Raw genomic sequence first — 14,086 nt, 5'->3', positions numbered from 1 at the left:
AAAGACACTGCCACTGCCCTATTTGAAGTTCTCATCATTTCTTACTTGGCCTGTGACAACTGACCTCACTGTTTTTAATGCAGCCTCACCTGCCTTTCTGCCCATCTTGTATATTGCCACCAAGGTGATCTTTCCCCCTTTTCCCCCCCCTCCTTCTTGGCACTGGCTGGTACAGGGATTGAACCCTGAACCTCAGTGTTATAAACACCATATACTAAGGATGATCTTTCTAAACTCTGATTCATCATGGCATGCTGATCACTTAGCATCTCTCTGACTTTGGAAGGAAGTCCAGATTCCTTGGCATAGCAGAAGAGCTCCTTAATAACCTCATTTCTATCTCTTCTTACAGCATGATCTTCCTCCAGATCCTCAAATTTAGCATTCTTTGAATTATACATATGAGTTTTAATGGTTATGGTTTGAGCAGAGCCAATGGATTATAAACGTTCAAGCTGGAGAATTTCATATGCTATTTGTTTTACTTAGAATGCCTCCTTCCTATCCCCATTCCACTATCATATGAGGGATCTTCAAAATGTTCATAGAAAGATTATCATTTAATGCCATTTTTAATGAATATTTTGAAGTACCCTTGTACATGCTCTTTCAGTCTCTCAGACTAACTCGTACTCATTCTTAAAGACTCGTGAAATATCTCCTTTTAAAAGCTGTTATGCCTTCTAGATTCCTTCTGCTTACATAGAGCATGCATAGAGCTAACTGAATATTCAGTTGGGTGATTTTGACTCTCTCAGTAAGTGTTAGTTGAATGAGTGAAATGTGGCTCCTTTATATTTGGCCACTTGGTGATTCATCCAGTACTTGAAATTTTAGGACAAGAACTTTTCTCTATAGATCATCTATTAGTGATTCATAATTGAACATAATACACATAGCAAAAATTGGTAGAAAGGATTGCCTATATCTTTAATTAGCTGTTATTCAAACAATAATATTAGAGAATTTCTCTATACCCTTTTTCTTTTTTCCTTCTGCTTTTAAAGATTTCACTTACTAGCATCACCTCCAAAGAGAGATGACACCCACGTGTCCTTGCTCCTTTTTTGAATAATCTAGTAAGCAGCTCCGTTAGGACAGAGATAGAAACGAGTGCCTGATACATAGACCCAGTTTGTCTTTATCTTTCCTTGTACCTCCCCTGTGACATTTGAATCCATAATTAGAAATTTGGTTGACATTCTTATCTGTTAACTTCCAACATAGTAAAGTTGGGGCCTAATTACAACATAAAGATAAGTCTGAAGAATGCTTAACTTTTCCATACCATAAACATACCCAGTATCCCCTTGTTAGAAACTATCATGTTGGAATCAGTGTTTCTCTCTTTTCTTTTTTTAAAAAATGGTGAACTGTTTCAGATATGCCAAAAAATACGTAGAATAGTATAGCAAACACCCATGTGCTCCCCATCCCCTTAAGAAATAAATCATGAAAGACATAGTTGAAGCCTCCTGTGTTCTCCCCAGTTGAATTCCCCATTGCAGCCCCAATGAAGCAAGCACTCACTTGACTTTATTATTCCCTTAAATTTCTTTGTTCTTATACTTTTACTAGAAATCTCTGTATTTGCAAGCAATATGTTTTTAAACTCTGTATTAGTATAATGCTGTATGTTTCCTGAAACTTGCTGCTTGATTCCATATGTGTAGATCAATGTAATACTTTGCTATATTCTGTTGAATGTCATATACACACACTAGTCCCTTCTGAGGCAGGTCTGTCTGTGTTGCTCTCCAGGTGGTGGTACCCCCCAGAGAGCTCGTTTTAGCTGGCAAGGATGCAGCAGCAGAGTACGATGAGTTGGCAGAACCCCAAGACTTTCAGGATGATCCTGAGTGAGTGATCTTTTCGTGACCCCTGCACCGGATACTAGATGCCACTTATATATCCCAGTTTTTTATATGGATTTTTTTAAATAACTTTTTTTCTTCCTGTTTATAAAAATAATTACTGTAAAAATTTTGGGAAATATATATAAAACCATAAAGAAGAAAACAAAATAAAATTAGCCTACTGCCAAAGATAAGCACCATTAACATTTTGACATTTGTCTTTCCAGATATTTCTTTTATCATTGGGATCATTCTGTAAACATAGTTTTTTACCCTCTGTTTTCACTTAAATATATTTTCCCATGTTATAAAAATTTTTCAAATGTGTGATTTTCAATGGTTATGGACAGAATACAATATTCTGTCTCAATAGATTTATCATGGCTTTATTCCCCACACTCACCCCTTAGAGTAATTAATAGATTTTACTCTCTTATACCTAATAAACGAGAAGTTAAAAAAAAAAAAACCTTTCCCTGGATGGAGAATGCATCAGTCAGGATCCAGTCTAAAAACAGAAATTACATCATTGATTTGAACAGAGAAAATGTAATATAAAGAATTGTTAACTGGGTAACTTAAAAGGTTAAAAAGAACTCTGAAGTAGCAACTTTATGCTACTTCATAAGCATAAAATTTTAGAGATCGCAATTTTATGAAGCAGTTACTAGGGCTGAGGGGACAAAGGGAAATAGTTAGAATTATTAAAATCTAGAAGTTTGAAGGAGGGGTCCCATGGAGCTGAAACCCAGACCTCTAGGGAGGTAGGGTAGGAGACACTTTGCCAGTGCTGGAGGAGGGGTGGCATGATGAAGCTAGTTTTATAAAAATTAGAAAACTGCAGCTGGATACTGCCACTTCCTGAAGTGAAGCAGCATCTCTGGTGAAGCCCACAGGAACCACAAGCAAACAGTAAGTTCAAAAGGAACAGCAAGACCCTTCTTCCTCTAAGCTTCTAGTTTCCTGTTAGAGCCCCCTATTGACAGAACCTGACAGGGAGCCAGCCTACAAAGCAAAAATGGGCTTAGCAGTATCCTGTGTCAGGAAGCAAGGTACTGAAAGGTGGGCTTGGAGCTGAGAAACAGTAGCTTAATGAACTGGCTCAGGGAACATTTAAGGTTTTTTAACAGAATGATTAAAAGCTCCTTCAGCAAGATATTGGAAAGAAGAGGCAACGTGATAGTTTGGAAAAATAAAGTGAAGTTAAACTGAAGTTAGTACAATGATTAGCAAACTTGGATTAACTCCAGAAAGCACCAGGGCAGGTATTTTGTTTATAAGTGTTCCAGACCCTATCCCTAGAGGTTCTCTTTAGTAGGTCTAGCTGGGGACTAGAAATCTGAATTTGTTTTAAGAAAGCTTCCCAGATATCCGTGATTGCCTGGGAAATTAAGGGTAGGAAGAAAGACTTACTTTTTCCTTTTTACTATTTTTAACTATATGAATTTTTTTACATGAATTTTATACATATCAAGGGTTTGGTTAGTTACTATAACACAAAATGTAGTAAGTACAATAAGTACAGTAAGTATAATAAGTAAGTTAGTACAATACAAAATGCATTCTCTGAAATCCTTGATGTGGGGCCTTAAATTACACTGATTAGGTACAGAAATTTGTTAGGACAAGGTAAACGTTTGGTAAGATCATCTGAGATATCACATTCCAGTCTGATTACGTGACAGATTAATGACAAATTGAATTAATTACATTTTACACTGTTATACTGTATAGAACTTTCATATATCCGAAAATTAATGCTATAAAATACCATATAAATGTGGAAATATTTAATTCCAGTAACTTTTCTGAGAATAACTATCATTTGGGTAGCACATCAAATTCTGTTTCTTTTGTTGCCCTTTTACTTTTTTTTTTTTTTTTTTTAAAGATGACCGGTAAGGGGATCTTAACCTTTGACTTGGTGTTGTCAGCACCACGCTCTCCCAAGTGAGCTAACTGGCCATCCCTGTAGAGGGATCTGAATCTGTGGCCTTGGTGTTGTTAGCACCACACTCTCCCAAGTGAGCCATGGGCCAGCCCACCTTTTACTTTTTGAAACTAAGTTATTAAATCACAAACTTTAAGAGCATGTGAGAGACAACTGAAATGGAAACCCCAACTAAAGAGACTTTTCTATGCTAAAAATTCCTAATTTACATAGGTTATTTACAAAAACACACTGATTTATGGTGTTCCAGGAGTTACTTTAAAGTTTTGAATTGTTAAAACTTCCCATATTATCAGTCTGTGTCATATAGAAATGTTACCACATGGGCACAAAGGTAAAGGAATGTTTGTAGCGCCATTGTTTACAGTAAAATTGGCAACAACCTTCATGTATATCAATTATGGTAAATACATGATTAAATACTATGCAACAATTAAATAGAATGTAAAAGGTCTGTGTACCAATATGGAAAGGTGTTTTTGATAAACAGAATGAAAAAAAGCAAGTTACAGAATAGTGTGTCCCACTTGTGTTAGTTAAGAAAGCCAAAAAGGGTAAGTTTATAGAAAAATATCTGTTAGGTTAAGAACCATAGTGTTTACAGTTTTTCTCTGTGTGCTGAAGGGAAGAATAAGAAGAAAGACTTATACTTTTTTTACATTTGAATTTTGTATGACTCTATTTTACTTTTGTAATATCAAGAAAATAAAGAGATCACCATTTCGCCGGAGAAACTCTTCACTGCTGATAAACAGGATAGTGGTCATATCTTGTCATCAAAGATAAGAATGACTGTAAAATGACTGTAAGTCTTAGTAGTTTGGCTGACTTGTGACCTATCTAATACTGTGCTTATTTCTTTCCATAGCATTATAGCCTTCAGAAAGGCCAACAAAGTGGGTATTTTCATCAAAGTTACCCCACAACGTGAGGAGGGTGAAGTGACCGTGTGCTTCAAGATGAAACATGATTTTAAAAACCTGGCAGCCCCTATCCGCGCCATCGAAGAAAGTGATCAAGGCACAGAAGTCATCTGGCTCACCCAGCATGTGGAACTCAGCTTGGGCCCACTTCTTCCTTAAAAAGTTCCACAGGCGGGCAGATCCCAAATGACAGTGTCACCATAAACTCGCGTTAAGATGTGGAAGCCACTGCTTCACTAGGCCTTGTTTATAATGATGTACTTATGCACTACTGAATCCTATTACTAGGAAGGTGGGAGCATAGGGCAGGCATTAGGAACACAGGGTAAATTCTGTTCCTCTTGCTGTCACCCTTGTTGACATCAGTAAGTCTGTGTCTCCCTCACTGAGCCCTGCACGTTGAATAACAGCAGCATAGTTCCATCCCAGTAAAGGGGATGGCTGTTCTTTGGAGTGGCATTATCTGACCATACTATCTCTCGATCTGATCTCACAAAGGATCACAGTCTCACAGATGAAACTTAAAATGGTAACCCAAAGGTGGACCTGCTATTAATGATCCAGCATTGTTCTCAATGTACCGACTGCTTTCTGCATTCCATTAAGTATAATCTAGCAATCTAAAACATATCCCTTCACTTGTCATTGTGGCTCCCATTTTGCCACAGGTTTCCATTTGACAGAAAAATAGAATTGTCACCTTGTTTTGTGATGACTAGAAAAACTTGTGAAATTCTTAAGGCACTCTTACATGCCTTCTTCTAAGTGAATACAGGACACTTATCAGTTGCTCTTAAATTTTTTCCCAGTAGAATATGGAACTTTGAAGAAGAATTTGAGAAGCAAGCAATTCCACGTCATGTCAAGGGGGTAGCAAATTCCATTCATTTTAAATATTGCCACCATATCCAGGGGTCAGTGCTGCCACAGTGAGGCAATCCTTATATAAGGATTACTCCCTACCCCTTCTCTGCCTCTTTGACTCTTTGGGACCTGGAAAGAACCCAAAGAAAACCTGAGTGGACAAGTTCACTTCTGGAATGCAGAAAACATTTTAAAGTTTAGATTTTTAGCATGATCTAAACTAATGTTTTTTTCCACTGATTGTTGAAGGGAAAATTAACTATTGTAATCTTTTGAATCCAAAACTGGATATTAAGAATAAGAACTTTTTCCCTTACTGAGTTTAAGATTTTTGTCATATGGTATATCAAATAAGACCATTTTGATTGTAAACCATATAATAGTTTAGCAAGTAGCCCAGAATACTGGCTTAACAGCAGATATGCTGTTTTCACTTGGTATCCTGGAGTTGGTTGCTAACCTTAACTTCTGTGATATTTTCTAAAATGAGACTTGACAAAGTAGACCACCAGCTGCACCACATTTTCTGTAAAAGTATTGTTAGTAAGTGGCCAACAGACTTCAGGAGAAGAGAATTTTCCTGTTTACCCTGATTTTGTTTTTAATTTTAAGTCTTTAGTTTAAAAAATATATATATATTCTAATCTAGAATACAGACAGGACATAGTTCTTATCAGCTCCCCTTGAAAAATGAAAATATCTAGGGAGCTTTTGAAAGACACTAAATTGTACTCTTAAGGTTAGGCTGGTTTTATGAAACAATATTCCCATAGAGTAATATATATGCTGCAGTGTGAGAAAAAAATACTCATTTAGCCTCTTAGGAGTTGGGGCAGAGGGATGGGTGATTACAAATCTGCGGACTATAGAAAGAGTGTAATTTTTTGTGACCCCACAGAGTGTCAAATTAATTTTTATTTCACTACCTGCTAGAGCCTTCTGTGAAACCACTGCTCCATATTTGTCAGTGGGGGAAACGGGCATCAAAGTAGAGCATAGCTTCATATGTTTACACATTTGCATAGACTACACACAGTTGTACGTCATGCATTTGTGGCATGTAGCTTGTATTTGTTCCTCAAAGTAATAATGTTCAAGTAGTGGGTCTCATTAGTCTTGTGTGGCACAGACACAAAAACACTTCTGATCATAAAATTCTTTTTTTCTTCAGAAGCCAGAATTAATTTACAGAATAACAGAGCCCTTGGTTTAATGTTTCCTCAAGATAGGTGTTAGTGCCAGCTGGTATTCTGTGTGTTTGTAGAAATGGTTCAACACCTGCAGCTGGTCAATTAGGATTTTTATTTGTTGCCTTTTTTAATTAGATCAAGTGCAAGATTTTTAATTCTAGTCATTGTCCACCACAGGAGTTAGATGTCATTAGCACTTGAAACTACAATTTTGGAAACTTAAGGCTGAGTTAATTTGGATTTGTGATTTGATTCATCCTCCAAAGTTTTCTTCTGTTCAAAGTGCTTATAGGCATAATGAGCTAAATGTCATGCATATTTGTGAAGAAACATTCATTTTGGTCCCTTTTGGGAATGAGAAGCACTCCTTGACCTTTATGAATGACAGGTTACTATTTTGCCTTATTGCTTAACTTAATGTAGTGAAATAAAGCAGACAAAGCTTGAGTGTGTCTTTTGTTTGGTTTCATGAAGACTGATTAGAAGTAGTATGGCTCAGAGTCAGAAGATGGGGTGGAGTTAAGAGAGTTGGAATATGACAGTCAGTGGGGCATGTTCCCTTCCTCTATTTCTTTGAATGAACTAAGCTGAAACCTCATATCAGGTTGATTCGTTATAACATTATATAGGTAGGTGTTGCTTGAGCTCATTTTATACATGTTCTCAGAGCATTATATAAATGTTGTTAGGCCTCTACCAGCTTTTATCCTGCATCATCACTCCCAAAGATTTCCTTTCAAATACACAAAATGGTTTAATCTCCACAAGTGGTCACTCACCCACCTTCATCTGTCCCATATAACTCTTCCTTCCCTCCTGTTACTGTAGATGAATTATTCATACTCCTCCTGTCTAAAGCCAGCCCCATCTCTTAACACTCAATCTCATCCTCTTACCTACTCAAGGATGTTGGTCAGCAGTTCTCCCCTTCCTCGCCTGCATTGTTTCCATCACATGTTATCTCGTCCTAAAGAAGAAATTGACCTCACACTACTCAGCTGCCACCCATTACTCCGTTTACATCAGAACTCCTAACTCTGCCTTCCAGTTCCTCCTCCCATTCTCACCTGAACCTACTCCAGTTAGGCTGTCATCCCCACCACTTCATCAAATTGCTCTTGTCAAGGTTACCAACAATCTCCACGCTGTTAAATAACAGTCAATTCTCAGTCTTTATTTATGTGACCTTTCAATAGCATCTCTTTCCTTCTTGAAAGACTTTCTTTACTTGGTTTTCTTTATGTTTTGCTAGTTCTTTCCCATCTTTCCAACCTTGCAGTGTACCAGGTCTCATTTCTTAACATTTCTTTTTTCTCTATGCTCACTCTTAATGATCTCACCCAGTTTTCAGGCCACCTCCCAAATTTAAATACTAATTCTGTCTAAAACCACAGTCTGGATTTTCTGTCACCACATCTGCCTCTCCTGCAGTGGTCCCTAACTAAATGGCAACTGTATCCTTTCAGTAGCTCACAACAAAAACATTGGCTCCTCTTAACATCCCACATTCAATATATCAGCAAATCCTAGCAACTCTGTCTTCAAACTCTGACCACTTCATACCATCTCCAACATTACTACCTGGGCCAAGTCACCATCATCTATATAGACCCCTAGATTATCATCACAGTAGCATACAAACTGGTCTTGAAACCACCCTGGTTTCTACAACCCCACCCCTTAGTCAATTTTCAACACAGTAACCAGAGTGATTAAGTCATTTCTCTGGCTAAAGTCCTTGAAAGTCTTGGTTTGCTCAAGACAAAAAGAAAAAAATACACAAAATCCTAACAGTACTGTATGAGGTCCTATGTGAACTGAAACTCACCCCCCGCCCCAGCCTCCCCAAATTTACCTCCTCCTCCTCCTCCCCAGGAGGCTAGTATAACTGTTCACTCTACCCAGTTATACTAGCCTCCCTGCTGTTCCTGAGTCACCCCAGGCAGGATCCCTCTCAGGCCCTTTGCACTGACTGTTCTTTTTGCCTGGAAAGCCCTTTCAGACATATGCATGGTTCATATCCCCACCACAGTCAGGTCTTTTCTTAAATATTTCCTTCTTAGGCTTTTCCTGACCACCCCATTTATTTATTTATTTATTTATTTATTTAAATTTTATTTTGTCGATATACATTGTGGCTGATTATTGCTCCCCATCACCAAAACCTCCCTCCCTTCTCCCTCCCCCCTCCCCCCCAACAATGTCCTTTCTGTTTGCTTGTCGTGTCAACTTCAAGTAATTGTGGTTGTTATATCTTCTTCCCCCCCCCCCCGGTTTTGTGTGTGTGTGTGTGTGTGTGTGTGTGTGAATTTATATATTAATTTTTAGCTCCCACCAATAAGTGAGAACATGTGGTATTTCTCTTTCTGTGCCTGACTTGTTTCACTTAATATAATTCTCTCAAGGTCCATCCATGTTGTTGCAAATGGCAGTATTTCATTCGTTTTTATAGCTGAGTAGTATTCCATTGTGTAGATGTACCACATTTTCCGTATCCACTCATCTGATAATGGACATTTGGGCTGGTTCTAACTCTTGGCTATTGTAAAGAGCTGACCACCCCATTTAATAATGCAAATTGCCTTCCCCTGAACAATCCCTACCTCTCGTTTGCTTCATTTTCTTCCCCACAGCACTAGTCACCGTCCAACATACTATACTATATACTTGTTTGTTTTCTGACTCATCATTCTAAGAAAAAAACTGCATTAGGGCAGGGATTTTGTCTTTTTTGTTTGTTTTTAACTGCATGTCTGGCAAATAGTAGGCAACCAATATTTGTTGAATAAATTAACATCATTCTTTTCCTTATTTATGTAGCTGTTGGTATTTTTTAAAATAGAATTTACTTTTTAGAGGACTTTCAGGTTCACAGCAAAACTGAGTGGAAGGCACAGAGATTCCCCATGTGACTCCTGCCTCCACATATATGCACAGCCTCCCTCATTGTAAACATCCCCCACCAGAGTGGTACATTTGTTATAACTGATGAACCTACACTGACACATCATTATCCTGCAGAGTCCATAGTTTACATTGGAGTTCATTCTTGGTGTTGTACATTCTATGGATTTGAACAAAAGTATTTGGACATGTATATACCAATATAGTATCATACAGAATAGTTTCACTGCTCTAAAAATTCTCTGGATTCTGCCTGTTCATCCCTCCCTCCCTCCCACTCCTAGTAACCACTCATCTTTTTACTGTGTCCATAGTTTTACCTTTTTTCAGAGTGACATAGCTGAGATTTGCTGTAATGTCCCCCACAAACTCACTGAAGCTTAAATTGTGTCCCCCAAAGTTCCAGGTATTGGAAGCTTGGCCCCAACTGTGACTGTTGGGAGGGTGGGAAATCCTATTATGGTAATTGAAAGGTGGGGCCATAAAGAGGTGATTAGATCATGAGGACCCTGCCATAATGAATGGATTAATAATGGTGGTCATGAGCATGGTTCTGAGGGCTTTAAAAGGAGAGTGCATGAGGAGCTGTCTCTCTGCTCTGCCATTCTCGCCATGTGACACCCTGTGTTGCTGTAGAGTCACCTCACCAGATGTGTTCCTTGGACTGTGGACATCCCTGCCTCCGAAACTATGAGCAATAAATTTCGTTTTCTTACAAAGTACCCAGTTCCAAGTTGTATTAGTCTGTTTCTGTTGATTATAACAAAGTGCACAGAACTATGTATTTTATAAAGAAAATGAAATTTGTTGTTTATGAAGCTAGGAAGTCCAAAGTCCAGGGAACACATCTGGTTAGCCTTGGTGGTGGCAACAGTGATAGCAGAGGATCACACTGCAAAAAATGGTGGAGCAGAGACAGAGACTAACCTCTTCATTCACTCTCCTTTTAAAGCCCTCCGAAACACACCCCTGACCACCATTATTAATCCGTTTACTACAGCATGGTCCTACAATCTAGTCACCTCTTCAAGGCCCCACTTTTCAATTACCATAACAGGATTTCCCACCCTCAACAGTTACAGTGAGAATTAAGTTTTGGAGGGGCATACAACCCAAGGCATAAGTATTTTGTGGTAAGCAACAGATACAGACTAATACAGGATTAGACAAGTATGTAGCCTTTTCAAACTGGGTTCTTTCATTTAGTAATATGCATTTAATATGCTTAGTATTAATATTCACTTAGTAATATACATTTACTATGCTTTTCATGGCTTGATAGCTCATTTCTTTTTAGCAGCAGTTCATCCTTTTTCTTTTTAAAAAAAATATATCGTATGCCTTTTTTGTCAAAAGCCAAATATATCTTCTTACTTGCTTTGTGCTTTCTTGTTATGGTGTTTTCTCTAGAATACTCTTTCCTTTCTCTGTACCTTCTCCAGGATTACTTCTCTGTTCCCATCTCTTCCTTATTCCCATCTCTTCCTTATTCCCATCTAGATGTGATCTTAATCCACAGCACTGTACCTCTCCAGGGCATTTACCTCTTTCTTCATTGTATTGTGGGGAGTTGTATGTTTGTAACTCCTTTCCTGGATTGCAAACTCCCTGAGAGCCACATCCAGGCTCCTTCCTCATCTGTTTCTCCTATACTCTGTTCAGAGGGCATCCTAGAGCAAACTCTAAAATTCAGACCTGTCTGTCACTTTTTGCATTGCAATACTTTATTCTCATTTTCTGATGGTCAAGAACATTAGTAGTAATGTATGGTGAAGTTATATTTCACAGTGTGAGACACTGACACAAGATAGTAACTTTAAGTGTAAAATGAAAGTAACACTACACAAGATTGTAACTTTAAGTGTAAAATGAAAGTAATTAATGAAATAATAATATGGAATCAAACAGTGAGAAAGTTGTTTCCTTCTCATTCGCATGTCCTCCCCTGTTCAGCCTTTCTGGTTAAATCAAGGAAAGAGAAGTATCAGTACTATTATGTTTGTAAAGTTTAACACTTCATTTTTTTTAAACATAGCCTTCTGGCTCAGTGCCTTTGGTAGGTAAATAGTAGCACTTACTGAATAACAGTGTTTCATTTTCACTGTACTTGTTTTTAGGGCTACATCTAAGAATGTGATACTGATTATCCATATACAGAGAGGTAGAAATGTTCTTCTTAAAATAAATTTAAGTAAGATGAATTGATATATTCCACAGAGTTCCACAGAAGTTTCTGCCTCTGACATAGATGTCTGGGATGAGTGTCACCCCCACTCAAACAAAAACATAAAGTGGACATGACAAAATCATAAATGTCCTTGAATCTATCAGAGAGTTTATGTGGCATGGCAGTCAAATAGCCTGAATTTCAAGAAGGGACAGAACCCTCCAAGGAGAGGACATTTAGACTGCTTAACCTGTAACAGAATATGGAAGGAAGAAGTGTTGGCCACAATACAAGGAAGGAAGAGGATATCAACTAAAATATTAAAGAATTACTAAAAGCCAAATAAGGGCTACAATATACAACCTCTGGTAGCCCAAGGTACAGAGGGAGTTAGATTGCATTCACTTACACACTCTTTCCAAATCCTCCAGCAGGTGTTCATGAGAAAGATGGGCAGAGTGGGAGCTTAGAGAGCCTCCCTTGGTTTGGAGGAATGCAGGAGGCATGCATGTGGGAAAGGCATGAAACTTTGCCTCCCTGCCCAGGCCCCTCTTTTATGAGGAGCAAGAAGGCCTAAGCGACTGGGGGGAAAAGGAAAATCCTCTCTTCCCAGGTCACAGATAAAGACCCATTGCTGCTGGGGCAAGTAAGAAAAACCTTTACCACTGGGAGGGACAAGATTCAGTCCTGAGCCCAGGATTCTATACCGATACTCTTAAGGGTCTCCTTCCACAGGGGGAAGGGCAGAAACTCTCCCCCACAAGACCAGCCACAGATACAAGTCAAGGTATAGCTGCCACAGGGAAGAGGGGAGAGAATGCTGAGAAAATATCCATCCCTAAGACTCAGGCACAGTAGACCTACTAAAGACTGAGGCTGAATTGAATTAAAACAATGGAGAACCCCTTTACACCTCTCCCACTACCAGCCTAGCATGCATTAGCAGCTGGGGGATGGGCGAGGGCCCAGAAAGAGACTCAGCAGTACTGTGCTGAGCAAAGGACTTCAGCTCCAACCTAAAGAACAAAATAATGCTAGAGGATGTGAAACCTATGGTATACTCAAGGCAAACATAACAACAACAAAACGGAAACCCAGCTCAATTTCTAACTAGATTAACCAAACCCCACACAAATGGCCTGACAGAAGAGGCTTGCCCATTTCCAAGCACTAATAGTATTTACCTCAGTCTCTACTGTTTCATTGAATACAAGCAATGACTGGTATTCAATAAAAAAATAAATAAAAAAATAAAATGAGACAAAGAAGAAAAACCAACCCATTTCTCATAGACAAAGCCATCTACAGGACCATATGACCATATACAGAAATGACCAAAATGTTTGAACTATTGCATGGGGATTTTAACTCTGATTAACATATTAATGAATCTAGTTGAAAGTATGGATAATATGTATGAATAGATTTCAGCAGAAAGGTGGAAACTATAAAAATGAGACAAACTGAAATAAAAAACAAAGAATCAAGAAATGAAGATTATCTTCAATGGACTCATCAGTAGTAGAGTTGCCATAGATGAGGAAACAATCACGAAACTGTAATATGGGTCAATAGAAATTACCCACACTGGCTAGCCGGTTAGGTCAATTGTTAGAGCACCACCTTGTAACACCAAGGTCAAGGGTTTGAATCCCCTTATCAGCCAGCCACCAAAAATAATAATTACCCAAACTGAAACCTAAAGAGAAAAAGAATGAAACTACAACAATGGAGTATTCAAGAGCTGTGGGACAATACCAAATTGTCTAACATATGTAAATGCAGTCCAAGATGGGAAAGAAATTGTGCAGAAAAATATCTGAAGAGATGATGCTTGAGAATTTTCAAAATATAAGAAAAGACAACAAATCACAGATCCAAGAAGCTCAGATAAACCCAAGAACTTTCTTATAAAGGCAAATATATACTTACCATATAATCAAATAATCCCACCTTGAGGCATTTACACAAGCAAAATGAAAACCTATGTCCATACAATAGGCTCTATGTGAATGCTTATAATGGCCTTATTTATATTTACTAATATCTGGAAACAATCCAAATGCTCAACAACTAGCAAATGGCTTTTAAAAACAAACGAAACCCTCTGCTACAAACATACAATGGAATTCTATTCAGCAATAAAAAGCAAAAAAAATTACTGATACATGTAACAATAGGGGTGAATCTCAAATACAATATGCTAAGTGAAAGAAAAGAGACCCAAAAGG

General features: G+C 38.2%; 1 protein-coding gene across 2 annotated transcripts in view; it reads left to right on the top strand.

The window, feature by feature from the left end:
* The window catches only part of DCTN4 (dynactin subunit 4), a 28,882-nt gene extending 21,651 nt beyond the window's left edge, over nt 1-7,231 (top strand). For both annotated transcript variants that reach the window (XM_063086979.1, XM_063086978.1), the window contains 2 exons: nt 1,762-1,859; nt 4,676-7,231. In XM_063086979.1, coding sequence (XP_062943049.1) covers nt 1,762-1,859; nt 4,676-4,889 — 312 coding nt within the window. In that variant the 3' untranslated portion in view covers nt 4,890-7,231. The remainder of the gene's footprint in view (nt 1-1,761; nt 1,860-4,675) is intronic.
* The last annotated feature ends 6,855 nt before the right edge of the window (nt 7,232-14,086 follow it).

This window comes from Cynocephalus volans, chromosome 2, assembly GCF_027409185.1.
Source record: "Cynocephalus volans isolate mCynVol1 chromosome 2, mCynVol1.pri, whole genome shotgun sequence".
NCBI classification, from domain to species: domain Eukaryota; kingdom Metazoa; phylum Chordata; class Mammalia; order Dermoptera; family Cynocephalidae; genus Cynocephalus; species Cynocephalus volans.
Note: the sequence above shows the minus strand (reverse complement) of the source record. Positions and strands in the feature narration are given on the sequence as shown.